At 42.6% G+C, this 18934-nt stretch overlaps 1 protein-coding gene across 4 annotated transcripts; it reads right to left on the reverse strand.

Moving 5' to 3' along the window:
- Positions 1-293: 293 nt before the first annotated feature.
- LAYN (layilin) lies at positions 294-18609 on the reverse strand. Of its 4 annotated transcripts, none has more exons than XR_012897694.2 (10): positions 18448-18579; positions 14936-14981; positions 14068-14365; positions 10920-11077; positions 9710-9748; positions 9280-9363; positions 7940-8042; positions 4498-5153; positions 2724-2847; positions 294-1679 (listed from the first exon to the last, which is right to left on the reverse strand). XR_012897694.2 is itself a non-coding variant. In XM_075909352.2 (7 exons), the coding sequence occupies exons 1-7, from the start codon at positions 18527-18529 to the stop codon at positions 4793-4795; spliced, it is 1125 nt and encodes a 374-aa protein (XP_075765467.2). In that variant the 5' UTR covers positions 18530-18609; the 3' UTR covers positions 294-4792. The 4 variants fall into 4 exon arrangements, 1 of the variants encoding a protein (XP_075765467.2); XR_012897695.2 differs by having other exon boundaries at positions 14837-14981; XR_012897692.2 differs by lacking the exon at positions 14936-14981 and having other exon boundaries at positions 18448-18609.
- Between the last annotated feature and the right edge of the window lie 325 nt (positions 18610-18934).

Here is an 18934-nt window from a genome sequence, read left to right on the forward strand (position 1 = left end):
TGAACTGTCCCTTAATTCATCCCAACGGGTGTTAACCTAATATGTTAATGATGCACATTTCAGTATCAACAGTAATATATTTCACAGATAATCCTCATTTTTGCATAGAGTTAGTATGCTTATCTTACAAACCCAAGCCTCCCCCAACACCTCCCTAGATGCCTACAATTGCAATAACCTCTTGCTTCCCCCTGCCAGTTCATAAAGAATAGCCAGGCATTTTCCAAAAAAACAAAACCAAAAACCTCACCACACATTCTGCATCATACAGACAATGAAATGAAAGACCAGCATAAAATAAATGGCATTTAATATTCAAAAGCAAAGGGAAACCTGCTGTGAGCATATTCACTTTTGTACCTAGTTAAATATGAATCTCTATTTTTACACTAAATATGAATCTGCATTTTACACTTATGTGAAGCTGACATCGGAGGTCCAGACCACTGCACTGGGTCACACAGGCACCTTGCTTTATGTCAAGCTTCTTATGGAGCACACAAAGCCTTGAATAATGTGATGCAAACATTCAAAGGACTGCATACAAACAAGCAAAACACACTCATCAAGTTAATAGTCAACCCAAAGTCATTGGTGCTGCTCTCTTCTGAGTTCAGATTCGGATCCTACACATCTTTCTTAAGAGCTTGCCAGCCTCCCAAAACAGATACCGCTAGACTTGCTGTGCTGGATGGTTTAGCATGGTAAAGCTTGGTTGGTAGAAATGAGCTTGTTTGGGAAAATGCCTCTCTCTTGGCTTATCAACATGGGTGAGGTAGTGTCTTTCATTCGGACAACTTCTATTGGTGAGAGAAACAAGCTTTCAGACCACATAGCCCATGATTATGTAGCAGAAGTTGCATCAGGACCGAAACAAACTTGTTGCCATTATGGAGTAAATCAGATTTCACTGTGTTAGTTGTTGGATACATAGGAAATGGGAGTACTTCCTGGGTCATTTTTTGACTCCCGGGCTCGTTACAATCCCTAAAATGCCTTTTCAGTGTGTGACAAGGAGCTCTTTTTAGTTCTGTAATACAAAGTCACAAGCATCCAGTTCTCCCACACAGTTTGCACCCCTCTCCATGAAATCCAGAGCTAGACAAGTACAGTGTAAGGAACGTGCAAGTCACACACTTATTTTAGTCTCTTTCCACATTATCTGCAATACCTGGCATTAACCACTCAGGTTGAAAAGAGATTAAATGGGTTAAAAGGCTGGAGAGAAGGAGCAAGGAACATGCCCAAATCAACGCTCTCCTTCATTTCCAATATATTATCTTGATTCTTTGATCAAAAGATGATTTTAAAATCTTGTATTGTGCTTCAAAAGGCTTTAAAAACATACCGGTTGCTGGCTAAGATGGATTCAGTTAATCTCACAGCTCATGTTTTAGGCTTCACATAGTAACCAACGCCTCATACTTATATATCAACAGCTCAAAAAAGTAATGCATTCACTCATTGATAAAGCAGGAATTTAGTTTAGATCACAGAGCTGTTGGCACATCCCTTACAATCACGCTGTTGCTCAGGTCTAAATACTCCTGGATTGTTGGTGATTTGGATACAAACTCCAGAATAGGGTAACTTGCGTAGACTTTTGGCAGGTTTCCTCATACCATCTCCTTGGCTTGGATGTACTCTGGACTTCTCCGAGTTGCTTAGAAACTTATGTGCTATAAATAAAAGAGAAACAGACAATGATAAGAAACTGAGTGTGGAAACAATTCTTCTACCAAACCAAGGTTCAAAGAAACAGTAAATTTGTTACCCTAAGTAAATGGCATTGCCTCACTTCACTCCCAGCTTTCAGTATCAGATTAGGGATGTAAAATCCCAATTAAACAGCTAACCGGTTAATCATTCGGCTAACCTAACATTTAACCAGTTAACCGACTAAGTGGGATCCCAGGGGGCTTCTACTCCCAAACCTGGGCAGGGCTGGCTCCCACCTCCCAGTCCAACCACATGGGGTGGGCTGCTGGCTGGCAGCCCCACGTGGAGGCTTGATGGGGCAACCCTCTGCCCACAGCAGGTTGCAAGTAGTGCACTACTCCCAGGGAACCAGTTAACTGTTACCCAGTAAGCATCACGCAGTTAGGTAACTGGTTACCCAGTCACATCCCTATATCAGACTGGCTAATTCTGGTTTCACCTGAGTTCATATTAGGTTGAATACCAAAATGCAACATTAGCATAACTAAAAAGAGGTCTTGGATTAGTCTCATGGAGATCTCTGTGATCCAACCTGTCAATTAATAAAACAGCATAGAAAGGGAAAGGAAAGAGAATAAAACCAGTACCAGGCAGATTTGGAGGAATTGAGAAATGCATTCATTAAGGTGTGAGAAGAGGAAGTATTAAAATTCACCACTGCAGAAAAAAGCTGGGGAATCCAAATCACTGTAATTAAGGCACAGAAGTTACAAGTCTTCCAACCCTCTCCAAAAATTGCAGGGAAACCGACAGCATCCAATGTGGTTTTCTGAAAAGCTGTTCAAAACAGAAGTTCACAAAAAGTGTAGTACACCAACATCATTCCCTTTCATCTGAGTGGCAAATTCACAACTATGCAGCCTATCCCGACATTACTTCTTACCTGGTGCTGGGGTAGCAGACAGTCTCCATGACTGTCAACAGAACTTTAATTATAACTGATGGTAGTGATGTGTTACTTTACACTTCAGAATGATTTGTTTAATCCCATAACTTTCACTCACCTTTTTAAAAAACCCCATCCATGCTGAGATTATCAATATGTCATCAGTCTTCAATCAGAGGAGTTATTGTATCAATCTTCTTAGCATCCAGCACAGCTCACATGCATAAACAGGGGGAAAACATCTACAATACATCAGTCAGTAACTGGCTGCTTACTCTACAATAAAGTAACCAATGTTCAACTTGCCACCAAGAGCACAGCAGCACAACTCTGGGTAGCAAAATCAACAGAGGTTTGCTTTACTTTACTCTCCTGGCAAAAGAATGGCAAAGCAGTGACATAAGCAGCTCTTTCTGGGTTATGTAGGGGAAAAGTACCATTGCAAAGCATTTTAAATAGCCTCAGAAGCTGCTGCAATCGAAAAATGCTTTTCAATGGCCCTTCTCCCCTGTACAACATTGAGACGGTGCTGCCTGTGTCACAATTTTGCCGTTCTCTTGCCAGGAGAGTAAGTGAGGCAAAATGATCAACCACATAACACCAACACATCTGTTGAGATTTTTGAAAATTTGTATCTATTTGGCTCTTTAAAAAAACTTATCTACTTTATATTTTAAAAACAGACATATGTCTGTCTAGGAGTTTATTTGTTCAAGAACTCCTCCTAAACGGTAAGAGCTAGCACCACCAAATTTGGTATGCAGGTTCCTCTTATAACTTAAAGCAAAGTAAGGGTCTGGTTGTGCCAGGACAATGGGATATGCCTGGAATTTGATTGTATCTCATGAAATGGAAAGGGAGAGGTCTGCTAGCAGGGACATTTATACGGTATACTGACCACAGGGAGTAGCAAGGGACCAGAGAAGGGGACCGGGACAGCAATAACCCCATTGGGACAGAAGGGGGCAGGAGTGGAAAAAGATGCAGCTATCTAATATATTTCAGAGAGTTGGCTGTGTGTCTGTCTGTCTCCCAGCTGGGGAACATGAACCCCTCCCTCAGCTGTGCCAGCTGCAGCAGCCATGGACAGAGGCTTCTTACCTGGCTTCAAGCTGCTATGGTGACAGAGGGCTAGGGTTGTCCTCTCTCCCTGTGACAGCCTGAACCCATCATTCCCAGTTCCACCCCAGAACAATGATTTAAATCAGTGCTTCTCAAATGGTGTTCCGCAGAATCCCGGGGTTCCGTGAAGTGAAAATAAGGGTTCCATGAGAAAATTCCATTACAACAACATTTTATGATTTAAAAAAAAATTAATATTATGTGATTTTTGTTTTTAAATATGTGCAATTAAACTAAATAGTGTTCTCATGACCCTGTTTAGCATTTGTTTATTATTATCCTTACTTATTTGTGGTCTACTTTTTCAGCTCCATATATGAGACTGTTATTAGGGTTTCCGCAAAATTCTTTCAAGTTTAAAAGGGTTCCGTGGCCAAATAAAATTGGGAAACACCGATTTAAATGAAGAAAAACAAAACTTATTTGAGTTAAGGACCTGAGCAATGCTGAGTCCTTCTAGTTAAATAAATAGATGAGATCATTTAAGGGCAGTCTGAGATACCCTGAATGGCTAGCCTGCCTAGAAAGGAGGGAAAGGACCATGAGCTACACTGCCAGTTCCTAAGAAAATGCCTGACTGGCAACATTCTAAGCCATCTGGAGAGGGAATCTATGTAACTAAAACATGATTTGAGATGGAAACAAATTACCAATCTGTCACTATTCTCAGGTGCAGCTAGGAGAAACCAAGGACGGCCAGCATATGTCTTGAAACGTCTGGGTAGATGAGGTCAGTTAACAAAAAGAAAGATTTTGGGACTTGGACTTACTGTTAGTTAAAAAGATGTAGAAATATTTTGAAGTCTGACGTTCTGGAAATATTGTACTTCCAATAGAAAAAAGAACCAAGACCAAGACCTATCATGCAAGCAAGGCAAGCTGCATATATTCTCGTGTGTTCAACGGTTTAAAATAACATATCCTTTAAAAAGAACAAGCACAAGGGTGACCTGAAACCAGAATGCACTGCCACACACATTATCTTTGTGTTCACTGTTCAATATGATGTGTGGAAGCTACAGGTGCTTTCATTTGCTGTGTCATCTACATCCATTTCCAGTTTCTTTAATAGCCATAAATTTCATTTTCCACCCAGGTAGACTCCTTGCTTGGTCCCACCTGATCATTGCACAGCTCATAGATCTCATTGGTCACAAAGCCACTTTCAGTACTAGCTAACGTCACAAAGCCACTCTCTGAAGTCTTCACAGCCATATTGTCATAATCTCCAGAGAGGTTGTCAGATGCGTGATCTTCAGAACACGTGCGGAATGAAGAATTCTTAATCTCTGGCCTTGTCCCAGCCAGATCTGTTTCCATCTGTTTTTTAATTACATTGTAAATCTCCAAATTTGGACTGTTCCTCCTGTGTGGAGAGATCCAGGCATCCTGCACCTTTGGACTTGCCTCCATTTGCTCTCGTCTCCTTAAAGGAGAAAGAAAAGACACTGAATTCCTGGTCTGTTCTTTTTCAGAAGCTGAGTCTGACATTGCAGCTTTCAAACAAGAAACCTAATGACAGCTTTTCTGGAAAGTGGCCATTAATAGCCTAGATTCAGGAATATGCACTTTAATTATAATTTGTAGTTGGACACATTAATGCAGGGCTACTCAACTTTGGAAGCTCCGGGGGCCACAGTGATACTCACAGCACATGCCGGGGGTTGCAACTTAAGTGTGGTTACATATACATGCAAATATATATGCAAATATATGCAAATAGCTTCTTTCATACCGATGGGCATGAAATAGCAAAATTAAGGCAAGACTATACAACATGCAGGCCCAATTTAAGTTATTTCTGCTGATATTAATAAAATGCAATATTTAACTGATTTCCATCCATATGACAACACTTTTAATGAGCAATGACAAACCAGGAATTTAACTAAAACGCATAGCAACAGAAGACCATTCTATTGATTACGTTTTCATTTTGGCTCCCACCCGTGGGCTGCACGTTGAACCCCGTGTAAACCCAAACTGCACAGAGGGCCACAAACAAATGGGCTGTGGGTCGCACGTCGAGTAGCCCTGCATTAATGCAACAACACTGCTGATATTGTCATGCCATGCCATTTCACTATTGTGCCACATTGCTGTGATATACCAGTCCTGACCTCACATGAAGGGAGTAGCAGAGAATGTGATCTCCAGCTTCCAGCTCTCACAGAATGGTACCCTGTTCTGGATCCACACCTGTCACAGCAATAGGCAGGAGGACTACTCCGCATACTAACCTAGCTGGCGCCCATAGGGATTATAGCAGCTAGGTGCTGGCCACGGTGCTGAAGCGTTTGCGCTGTGATTATTCATCCTCCCAATCCTCAACAAAATTTAGGAAGTCTCTAGCAGTCTCACCTGCCAATGGGCCTGAATGCAACGAGTTCCTCCACTAGAGAGTTTAAATGATCTCAGAATTGTGTAACAGCAGCTTCATTCATGTTTACAGAGCAATTTAAGAGCCATGAATAATAGGAGCGATCCCAACTACTGTTTCTTCCTCTCTCTTTTTCCCACTCCTGATTTTGCTCCTTCTCTCATGCCACCCTTATACCTGGGCCAATCTCCCAATTATTGTTTGGTAAGCACACTCTTCCTCCAACTTCCTTCTGCTTTTGTTCCAGTACCCGAATCATTTCACTGTATCAGCAGACAGACAGAGATTTGAAAAAGGGTCTTTTTTGGTGAATTGAATTTATCGCCGGTGAAACGTCAGAACTCCAGCTGTACCACTGGCAATGCTAGTGCATGCTTTACCCCCACTTGCAACTTGACAACTTCCATCTACCCTCACTTGCAGAGATCATCTCTGGGGCTAAAAAAGAAGTTTGATCTCTGTGTAGCTTAAGTCAAAATAGCTTAATTTGGCTTTTGGCACTGTCTACGCAGCAGGAAGTCGAAGGAAGAACACTCTTCCTTTGACATCCCTAACTCCTCATGAAATGAGGGTTACCATGAGTCAGAGTAAGTAGTCCTCCAGCATGACATTATTTCAAAATAAAGGCCTGCTGTGTAGATGTGCATTACGTTATTTCTGAATAACGTCTGTTATTCTGAAATAACGCTGCTGTGTAGACATACCCTTGGAGGGCAGAGGCTGAGTCAATACAATTATAGTAAAAGTTATACTATTACATACATTACACCTCTTGTGTTACTAATTATTACTTTGGTACCAGAGTAGCTGATCTCATCTCATTTAAGGATGCATCTGAGAAAACAGTGGGAGTCTTTTTATGGAGTCCTGAATCTAGTTTTCTAAAATGTTTTAATTTAAATACAGTCCTAATCTTGATTTAAAGGTAAGCAAATGTTGACGGTAGAGTGAGACTGTTTGCAAGTATGGGAAAATGAGGGGGAGATCTGTGAAAACAGAAGGCTAGAAGGACATAATATTTGAAAATTTGCATTAACACTATTTGGTACTTTTGAAAGGGAGTTCCCAATCTGTAATTCTGCATTAAATCTTCTTTTCCCTTTTAATAAATCTAACACTTCAAATCAATCATCTTATTTTATGCTATTCCACAATTAATGTATGATTTTGATCACAATGCATAAAATAGCATAATATGATTTATTTAAAAACTTACTCTACATAAAGTCTGTCACTTGAACATACACTTACTGCTTTTTTACATATGTACTAGCCAGGACACAAAGGGTGTGTCTACACTGCACAGTTATTTCGAGATAATTAGTGTTATTTCAAAATAATGATGTGTCTACACAGCCATTCCATTATTTTGAAATAACAGTTGGCTTATTCTGACTTCTGTAAACCTCATTCCACGTGGAATAACGCTTATTCTGAAATAGCTATTTTGAAATAAGGTGCGTATAGACGCTCCACTGCTGCTATTTCGAAATAGCCCCTCCCCAGGGTCATTCTAAGTTATACCCCTGTGCCGCCCACAGCTCTAAATTGAGACAGCACGTCTACATTGGGGAGCCTGCCTCGGACTAATTTTGAGGCTTCCCTGTAGTGTAGACATGCTATTTCAAAATAAGCTATTTTAGAATAACTATTCCGGAGTAGCTTATTTCAAAATAAGCGTGCAGTGTAGACATACCCATACCCTCCAATTCTCTCCAGTGCATTTTATAAGGTACAATTGAAAATTCTGAAACTAGCTAATCCTGGAGCTAAAGGACTCTTCAGCTTGATGAGCTATAAAGGTTCACTCTTTGCACAGTCATGTCACTTGCCTTTTTGCAAAAAGCCAAAAACAGAAGACGGCTGTAACGAGCATCAGGAGAAGGAGCAGCGGGATACTGGGAATTAAGATGTAGGCAAGACTCAAAACAGGTTCTGGGAGGGAAAAAAATGAAATTTCAACTTTAATCCATTTAAAATGTATTTTGCATGCACTGGCTATTCCTATGAAAGGCAGTACAACCAAATAATAATAATAATTTTTCCCATTCCTATTTCGAATGTATTTGCAGTTACCCACCCTCAATGTCAACACTTCAAGGACAATCCTCTTGCTCAGCCAATCAGACCAAGCTGCTCTTGAGTCTCCTAGTTTGGGGCTCTATATATAGTAACCATAATTTCCCCATCCTCTGTGGATGGTGGAGCATAAAAATTCCCCATATGGATCAAACTGGTGGTCTTTTAGTCCAGTATCCAATCATGGCCTGTATAAGAAATCTCAAGTTGAGGATGTGATCGGTATTTCAGTAGGTTTGGTCTGAAAATATACGAGAGAAATGGCAGGATCTAAACCAAACTGTTATTTTACTAATGTTTATTTAACATTTTCTCACTCTCTCTACTCATGTGAAAGTAATAATGGAATAAGCTAATGAGATGTGTTGTCTTTTGAAAGGCTTGTCAACAGCCATCATAAGGATTTCAGAGTGGGAGTTATGTAATGACTGAAAGGTACATTTCCTTCTCCCTACCCTCATTAGACTTCTTTCCTCACGTAGATAAAGGCACGTGAACTATAAAGGCAAGGAAAGAAGTCTGTGTGGTAACAAGTTGACGTCTTTGACATTTCAAATGTGCATCACTGAAATGCAAGTCCATTAATTGAAGGTTGTGTTTCCACATCTAACAGCTTTAGTCTAAATAATTTGACAGACAAAACAACCTGTTCAGTTCTGTAGTTGTAAAGACTCGGGGCAAAACTACCAGACGTGGCTATCTACATTTAGGCTTCTAAATCCTTGGACGGACACCAAGAGCAGGGTTTGTCAACACAGCAAGAACTGCTGAGCATCTGCTAGGCTACCTGAGAGAGTTTGAATGTAGCTAGTGCAAAAAAACCCAGCAATGACAACAATGCAGCATGGGTTTCAGCGCCAAGTACATACCCAGGATCCATGATGGACTCATATTACCCTGTGCTCTGTGCCCACACTAACTGGGTTGAAGCTAGCAAAAGTATGCTAGTTTGTACATGCTTTTGCTGTGTAGGCCTAACCTCAGAGGCTCAATATTCAGAGGAGCTGAGCACCTGCAGCCACACGGAGATCAGCAGAGCTGCAGGTATGCACAGCTGCAGAGGATAATGGTAGCTGTTGTACATATTGTGTACCTTTGGTTTCTTTAAAGGTTTCATTAGCATCTTCCTTAATGCGTTCTTCTGGGAATGTTGGCTTCAAAGATCCTGTGACAACATCTGGGGGAAAAGCGAGTGGTTAATATTGCAGAGAGTGGGTAGACACTGAATGAACTCCAGGGCGTAATTAAAAATGAGATGAGGACAATGGACTTAGGATGCTGCCAGATACACAGGCAAGTTTTGGTCTTATTCTTTTTCACTCGGGGCTCTATAGCATGATGGTGGACTCCAGATTTGGCAGCAATACCATAACTGACCTGGCTGCAGGATATTGGGTTTGAGTTCTACAGAAGGGAGCTACGAAGTGAAGGGCAACATCTTTGGTCAATTTTAATTACTAAAGGTAAATGTAAAGATCCTCTGGGAAGATATTTACCAAAAATTACACATGTCTGTAACTCACCCACTTGGGATTTCTCATCTGAGGCAGCAGTTGGTGTTTCTAAAAGGAAGAAGCACATACTAAATTTCCATACGCAATTTATTTGGGTAACCAGGTTAAATAAATATAGCAAAGGAAGCTGGCACTGGCCCTCACTATAGCATCCTCTTTCCACCCCGTAAGAAACCACTTCAGAGCTGAACTTTTTAAAAAGACCTTTTCAACAGGAGAACTTCCAAGCCAGTCGGTTTAGACATTTCTTAGTACCTAGCCAGGGACATTCGGTACAGTGGCCCAGATCCGCAAAGCTATTAGGTTCCTAACTTCCATTGCATTCAGTTGAAATTAAAAGCCTAAATACCAATGAGAATCTGAGAAGTGTCCCTTCTGTCCACAGGACTTTCATCCATTCAAATGCATATCTGCCTTCTACCCAGGGATGGAAAGAGTTACCCGGTTACCTGGGTATTTGCCTTATCAGCATGCTTACTGGAGTAGCCAGTTAACCAGTGCCCAACCTGCCAGGAGCAGCCCTCAACCAGCAGCGTAAGGCAGGCTTGGCTCAGCGTGGCCGAAACAACCCATGGTAAAGCAGGCTGGGCCTGGCCAACTTATCCGCTGTGGAGATCAGCTATGTCTCCACCACCCTGCCCAGGCTGATGGGCAGTCTTGTGACTGGAGACAGGACCATTTCTCTTCAGAACTGCATTGTGCAATTATATTTCTATAGAATCCTCTCTTCTGCAGAATTTATGCTGCTCACAGCCATGTGTTATGATCAGTATCTAGCAATCTCCCATCCCCTCCGTTACCCTACTCTGATGAACAACAGGGTGTGTGCCCCCATAGTGGCAGGGTGCTGGGTATTCAGCATTTTCTACACCCTCATGCTACAAGTGATGATTCTGCAGGCAACATACTGTGGCCCCAAAGAATTTAACCATTTCTTTTGTGACTTTTCATCCAATGGTCTGTCGTGTAGCAAAACAAACATTCCGATACTGCTGCAATGGCTGACATATATTCTGGCTATCATGATAACTGTTGGCATCTACATATACTTTAACTGGTTAACATTTTAAATAGGCTTTTACATCCTTACTTCTATCAATTGTTTCCCAGCACAGGTGATCCATGCCTCTAACTAGCCACAAGTGATGCACCTTACAAGCAATAAACCCCGTAGGGTTTGAGTACAATCATTTTTACATGATACAGAGTAACTCATTACCAAGAGAATATTTGCAAATGAAGTTATTTTTCATGTTGCATCTGTCATCATTCCACTGAAACATATAGGAACCTCCAACCCCTGCTGGGGCAGAGGGCTGATGGTACATCACCACGCAGATCTCACTCCCACAGGAAGGCTCATCTATATACCAGTTCCTAGAAAAATAAACCAAGCACATCAGACAATGCACTTCCAATGACACTGCAGAAGCTCAGATGTGGAATACAGCACAGGATTCCAAACATCAGAGATAGCCGAACTAACGCTGAATACTATTCAACGTGTATCCTCTCATCAGCTGGACACACACAGTACTAATTCAGCAATCGGTAGTTTATTTTCACATTTTCACATTTTAGGCCAGATCCTTTGGTACAAATTGGCTTGGCTCCCTCAGTGGAAGTCAACTGAGCTATGCCCATTTTAACAGCAGGGAATCTGGAACTATACCCCCATAACCAACATTCCCAAGTTTTTGGATCGCAGGGAAAAATATGACACTATTGGACTAAAGTGGCCCGGCAAACAGCACTAAAAGCAGATGCATATCATCCAGTCTTACAGATGGCCAGGTATCTTTTTAGTGTTCCACGACCCTCATTGTCCTTAGAGCATAAAGAGAGGACCATTGCTTGGAGATTTGTTATAAATTCTTATCCAAGTTGCCTATTTGCACAGAGTGTGACCTCAAATCCTTACTGGCGTTCCCTTCCCTGTTGAGGACATATGACCAACTGAGAAAAGCTGAGCCATTCAGAACTGAGGTTCAGGCTTCACTTTTAAATTGTGCCACTGGAGAGGGAGAACAAAAGTTCAGACAATGGGGCAGAGGTCACTGGCTTCTCTGGAATAATTCTAGAGAAAGGAAATGTCACGTTATAGAAGTTTTCCATTATACCACATGATACTTTCTGAGTTCATGACCAACTCCGATTTTTCCCAGCACATCTGTGACAGGTTGTGTGTAACTCACTGTCGAATAAATAAACACATCAGATGACCTATTCCTCAAACTATTTAATACACCTACATTTCAAAGTCTATTGTCCTCATGCTAATTGCTAATAAATATTTTTCTTTTGGGGGTCTAAATTCAGATCAGAAGATGGCACAAATTTTGTCCTTTTTGTAACTCCCCCAAACACAGCCCAGACCTTGTGAAATATACTCTGTCTCTTGACCAGCAGTTCCTCACAAATGTTTGCATGTAACAGCAGCATTTCCTGCCCCCTGGTTTCAGTGTTATCACCTCTTCCCTCCTAAAGGAGTTATACAATGCACTCTTCTGCTTGCTGGAAAAGATCAACATCTGCTTTTCCTTCACTCTGTAAATAAACTCATCATAAGAAGGGAAGGAAGAGCAAAGACTTTTTCTTAATGCGGCTTCCAAAGCATAGCTCTTGCAGAAACAGATTATTTCAGTGCATAACTCATAGTAAGAAGAGCTCAAATTAAGACATTGCCATATGTATATTTAAGCATTGCCATAAAATATTTAATTACACTTGGACTATTTAATGAAATAGATGCGTTCAATCAAAGTAAATGCTACAGAATGTGCAGGATAATTAGTGAATGGCATCCATGCTTTGATATTTCTTAAATACATTTAATTAAAGGTTTAATAGAAACTGCACCCTTGGCAAAACTAGAACCAACAAATTCATGGCAGTGTTGGCATCTTGTTGCAAAAACTTTCATTAATCTAGCAGTGTTTATGGAGTGTGTATTACTCTGCTTCTCCCTCAGGCAACCACACATCATAAGGATGAGTTCTCGTATAAAATTGTCCACTCTTCACCTAGAAAGCTGTGATTTAAGATCAGAAACAAAGGAGGACTAAGCAAGACTTGAGACTAAACATATTTTTGGCTCTATGGTAACTAAATGATGTTTGGAAGATGTAAATGTATCACAGAATCATAGAACACTAGAACTGGAAGGGACCACAAGAGGTCATCAAATCCAGTCCCCTGCCCTCATGGCAGGACCCAGTACTGTCTAGACCATCTCTGGGGGTATGTCTACACTACCCTCCTAGTTCGAACTAGGAGGGTAATGTAGGCATACCGCACTTGCAAATGAAGCCCGGGATTTGAATTTCCCAGGCTTCATTTGCATAAGCGGGGAGCCACCATTTTTAAAACCCCGCTGGTTCGAACCCCATGCAGCGCGGCTACACGGGGCTCAAACTAGGTAGTTCGGACTAGGCTTCCTATTCCAAACTACCGGTACACCTTTTCCAGTCTTCTAGAATCTCTCCCATCCTCCGTGATTTTTGAAAGATGATAGCTAAAGGCTCAGTTTCCTCCTTTATCAGTTCCTTGAGTATCCTAGGATGCATTTCATCAGGTCCTGGTGACTGTCAGACATCTAACTTTTCTAAGTAATTTTTAACTTGTTCTTTTTTTATTTTATCTTCTAAACCTACCCCCTTCCCACTAGCATTCACTATGTTAGGCATTCCTTCATCAGACTTCTTGGTGAAGACCAAAACAAAGACCATCTCCTGCAAAACTGGCACAAGTTGTCCCTTCACCATCTTATAAGAGAATAATTACAGTGAGCATTATGGTTTTGCTTGCCATGAGACCAAAGACCTGTCAGGTAGTGCAAAGATTCTTACTACCACTTCCCAAGCTTTTTCCCCCTCAAAAAGATAAGAATTATTCCTGCTGCAGTCAATGAAAGTAAGTACTATCACTGAGGAGGAAAAAAGCAACCCTGAAGTTTAGGAAATTTCATTTCAAAACTTTAGTTTGCCCTGTATTACATACATTTTATTCAAGACGTTGGCTATGTCTAGACTGCATTGCTTTTTTCGGGATACTTGAAGTATCCCGAAAAAACAACACCGCGTCCAAGGAATGCATCTGCTTTTTTGAAAAAAAAAAATTCAAAAAAAACGGACACGATCTTCCGCCATCCCTGTAAACCTCGTTCTACAAGGAATAAGGGATTGCTCAAAAGAGCACTTTAAAAAAAAATTGGTGCCATGTAGATATGCCAAATTTCAAAAAAGCCTGTTTCAAAATTAAATAGAAAAAATTGCACAAATTGTGTATTTTCTTCCGATTTAAGAATGCAGTCTAGACGGAGCCTTTATGACTATATATTTTTAAAATTTGTATCTTCAGGAACCTACCGAAATTTGGACATACTGCCATCCGACCATGAGTACAGGCCCTGACATTCTGTGCTATTGTCCACATCTTCCTCTTTTCTCCTAAGTCCTATCCAAAAATCACCATCTGAAGCCAAGAGACTCTCAATCAATTTTTCAATCAGTCTCTGTTCTGATTCTGATTCAATACTGACTAAATGTCCACCATCTCTTCTGCATGCCTGGTGTGCTTCTTCAAAGTTGATCCTGCGCAAAGCATCATGAAAGTACATGATTTTGTAGCATGGTCGCTGAGTTCCACCCCGGCAAAATGTCTGCCCTACAGAAATAAAAATAAGACCATTACTGAAACTGCATGTATTTGCTGATGATGATTAGCACAAAGAGTAAGCAAATGATGTTAATACTTGTGGAATTTTGCATTGTGTGGTAGGTTTTTTTTACATAAATTATTCCAAATATGTAAAAGAAAGAAACACTAACTTTTGTATGACTAAGGAATTATTAAGCATTGTCAACCTTTTCTTGTCGCATACACTAGTTTAGACTGACCTCTGGCACCACTGTTTCTCAGTTCCTGGGATCCACTGCCCCAGCAAAAGTTCTCTGCAATGAAGAAACCTCAGCAATTCCTTACAGAGGGGGAGAAGATTCTTACACTAAAGCATTGTACCAGAGAACTAATTCACATGGCCAACTTTGTTAGCTGGGGACAGGGGTGGGGAAAGGAAGGGGGGCAAAGGAGGGAGCCTGCAATAGGATTCAACCATACCCTTTTGTAATAATTTACCTGGTTAGAAACTCACTCAGATCCTGAGATGTGCTTAAAGATCCAGAAATAAAAATTTTTTACCACTTGGGAAGTGCATAATAGCTTCATGGAACTCACCGCAGTTAATCAGGATATGCTTTCCAGAGCATAATGTTCCAGACTTCTAAAGAAGTAAACAATGACTGTTTTCAGTCATGAGCCAACCTCTTTCCTATGCATGTAACAACTTGGCTTATTTTGACCATGAAATAAAGAAAGTGAAGATCAAAGAGAACAGACACGCTTATATTTAAATTGCAGAAACAAACAACTCTGAAAATAAATATTCATAATGTAAGAACAAACACGCAGCATATGTTTAGTTTAGCAACTTGTGTATCTACAGTAGAAAAACAACGTTTAGCAGCAATTATGTAGTCCTAAATAAGCACAATTTAAGGACTGAATGCTACACACTTTTGCATTGTAAATCAGTGCTCCTACAGGGAAGTGTGTGTGGCATATGCTTGTCCTTTGGTGTTCCTACACCTTTTTCTAAGGCCCACCAATGCAATGGGAATTTAAATCTATTCTGGTTTGGGATTTTGGGGGGATTTAAATCCACTCACCTATTTAGAATTACAGTGACTGCTAAAATATGTCAAAGAATTTAAAACAAGAATTGCAGTAAAAGCCTCATTTAAAACATGTCTTTAGATCTTTTCTGTTTCTAGTTTTACAGACAGACAGCACTGGTTAAAAAGAAGAGATAGTCTACTAGCCCTGAGGACCAAGTCTGCTCCTACGGAGTGTGGTGAAAGCAAAAAAGGGAGAGTGCAGATTGCACATCATCATTATACATCTGCAGGAGCCATGAAGAGATACCATAAGTTACCAACTACAAGGTTCCTTTTTGATACTCCAAGCAAGTATTTTCACGAACCAGCAGAACATCTGTGTCTGATCTCCCAAACTTGCCTTTTCTTTTAGCTAAGGGAAATTTTAATATAGTTGCTCACTTTCCAGACAACGCTGCAAGTTAACTGTCCAAACAGTGATCTCACTGTAGGGCATGTTATTGATTAGGCAACACAGAACAATTTATGTATAGTTCTAGCCAATGCAGAATGAGACTCTGTTTTCTTGTGTTTTCACCCAAAACTTACTTATGAATGTGATAAAAATTCCCCAGCTTTTCACAATGCACAAAGGGCCTGGTCCAAACCCTACTGACTTCAATAGGCACAGAGCCAAAGTATTCAGGTCATGAGGCTGCCACTAGTCCTGTCTCCATTTCCAGCAGCTGTCCTCATTTCCAGACCAGTATACAGGAGATCACACATCTCAGTTTGAGTACACAGAGCTCACTGCACACATCAGGGATTCCTGCAGCATCCCTTCATTTCCCTTACCCTCTTTTTCAGGGTCTCCCTGCAAGACCACCAGAGACTGTGTGCATCCCTATTTCCTCTTTTCCCCATATAAAGGACTCCTAATCTCTCCCACCCAGGGCCTTGTGTGCCCCCTTATTCTTCCCTCCAGCATTCCAGGATCTCCCATTTCCCCCTTATGTAAGACACTGTCTGCAAAGCCTCCTCCTTCCCAACACTAATTATTCTCCCCGAAAGAAGCCCATCAGTCACTATACTAAACTCTTTTGGGAGGACGGGCAGAGATGAGATGGAGCACTGTTATGCTGGATGGTGATAACTGTTGCCATCAGTTCTTAGATTTATAAACAATTACAGAGGTGCTTGTGGCTGTGCTGGGTAGCCGGCTTTACGTGCTCTTATTTTCCCCTTTTTTCGCTTTTGCCCAAATCAATAGGATTCTGATCGCTGAGGCCTAGAACATTCCCTGTTTGGAACTGATCCGATGTGAAGTTCAGATGTTTTCCCCTCTGTGGACAGGCAGACAGACAGTGTGGAGCAGTGTGTAAGGTCTTCGTAAGCTCAACCAAATGAGACTTATTGACTCCCCAAAATAATGACTCTCTCACTGAAAAATACACATGGCTCCATTATAGTCAAATTTCCACTAAGCCAGTCATATATGTAATGTGCTCCCCCACCTTTATAGTCTGATAATTGTGTTCCCCAGTTATTTTATAAAGCCACAAATCAACTTTTTGACCCCTCAAAATGACTACTGCTATCTTTCACACACAGAAGGATATGCAAAAGAATGAGTGGTATAGAAAAAGTAAATCAGCTGTGCCTATTTACCATCTCATAATACAAGAACAAAGATATTACACTGAAGTGTAACAAATTTAATAATGATGAAAGGAAATACTTTTCCTTCCCACACAACGTATAACTGACCTCTGGAACTCACTACCACAAGATATTATTGATGCCAAAAGTGCAGTAGGATTCCAAAAGCATTAAATATTTATATGCATAATGACAACTTCTACAGTATATCGATAAACAAATATTATATACGGGATACCAATTTTCATGTTTTAGGTCATATGTACTAACTTATGGGAGATAGGCAGAAACCTCCCCTATGGACAGGTCTTGCTATACCCATCCACTGTGGGGGTTTCTTGCACCTTTCTCTGAAACAACTGCTCTGATCTAATATGGCAATTACTGGACACCAGTGTTCCCGCTAAGATGAGCAGTGGGCCCAGGAGAGATTCAAATGCCGCCCAGCTGATTAGCAGGGCACCCACCAGGAGTTTCTTTCGGTGGTGCATATCCACACACGCCTTGGTACACAGAACAAAATCTATTCTGCACATGGATGGAAACATATAAACATTAGAGGAGAGCGAGAGTGAGAGCGAGAGCGCCTTACTAGGCTCCATGCTTTGCACAAAAATATATAGGAAAAGATAACATGCTATTTTTATTGCTTGCTAATTCTGGGAAGCCTGAAAATTATCCCCTTCCTGTCACGGAGTCATGGGACAGCAGCCTCCAGACATTATCTCGCCCGGCCCCTTCACTCATGGTAGGACATTATCTGTTCTTATGTTTGGTCCCCAGAAGGGACTTTACAAGACAGAATTGAGAAAATCCAGAGTCTTTCGAAAATGCATCTGGAGGTGACCAATGTGAGGGGGGATTCAATGGCAAGAGTGGCTCGGCTGCATTTAACCCGGGAATGGGCAGGGAGGCGGGGAGCAGCAAGGTCCCCGGGAGGTTGGAGGAGCTCAGCCTAAGAAGTGAGAAGAATCACGGAAGTGTAACAGCGCCCAGGGAGGGAAGCGCTGCCTGGTCCCAGCCCCACGCTGGCTGCACCTCTGGCTCCCCCGCCTCAGCCCCGCCACCGCTGCGGCCGCAGCAGCGAGTGCACGGACCCCGAAATCCACGGCTGCCAGGCGATGGGCAGTGCCTGGACTTCCAGTCCTGCGCCCCGTGGGAAGCGGGTCCCGGCCACGCTCAGTGCCCTGGCCTCGGAATAGGGCCACTTTCCTTGGGAAAATCCCTGGGACCGGGCCTCCCTGCGCCCCCTTCTCCATCTCCATCCTGGAGGCTCCCTGCGTTCCCTCCCCAGCCCCGTTCCAGGGACTCCCTGCGCCCCCTTCTCCATCTCCATCCCGGGGGCTCCCTGCGCTCCCTCCCCAGCCTCATCCCGGGGGGTGCTGCCTGCGCCCCATCCCCGGGAGCGCGGGGCTCTGCCCCCGTCCCACTCACCGCTCAGCAGCCGGGACGCCCCCGCGCAGCCCAGCACCGCGGCGCACATGGCCGCGGCCGCCAGCGCCTGCCCCAGCCCCATGTCCGCGGGCGCCGCGCTCCCGGAGCCGCATCTCCCGCCTGAGCCGAGCGGGCGCTCCGGGATCCCGCTAGGCTAGAGGGAGGGAGCGGGACGGGGCGGAGCCGGCCCCGCCTCCCCAGCCGCAGACCGGCCAAGGGGAGGGAGGCTGGCAGGCTCTCCCAGCCTGGCTGTGCAGCCCCCAGGCCCTGCCCCCTTCCCCTACACACACCTCGCCCCTCCCGCATGGTCCCCTACATCTTCCAACTCCCTTACACACACTGTACACCCCTCCATTCTGCCCTCACCTTCTATACACCCCAACCTCCTCTACACAACGCCCCTAGCCACCCTCCAACCCAGACTCCCTACATCCCACAATCCCCATACACCCCCAACCTCCTCGCAACCTACTCCCAGACACAGGCG

The sequence above is a fragment of the Pelodiscus sinensis genome, chromosome 25 (genome assembly GCF_052426305.1).
Source record: "Pelodiscus sinensis isolate ZL-2025 chromosome 25, ASM5242630v1, whole genome shotgun sequence".
Classification (NCBI taxonomy): domain Eukaryota; kingdom Metazoa; phylum Chordata; order Testudines; family Trionychidae; genus Pelodiscus; species Pelodiscus sinensis.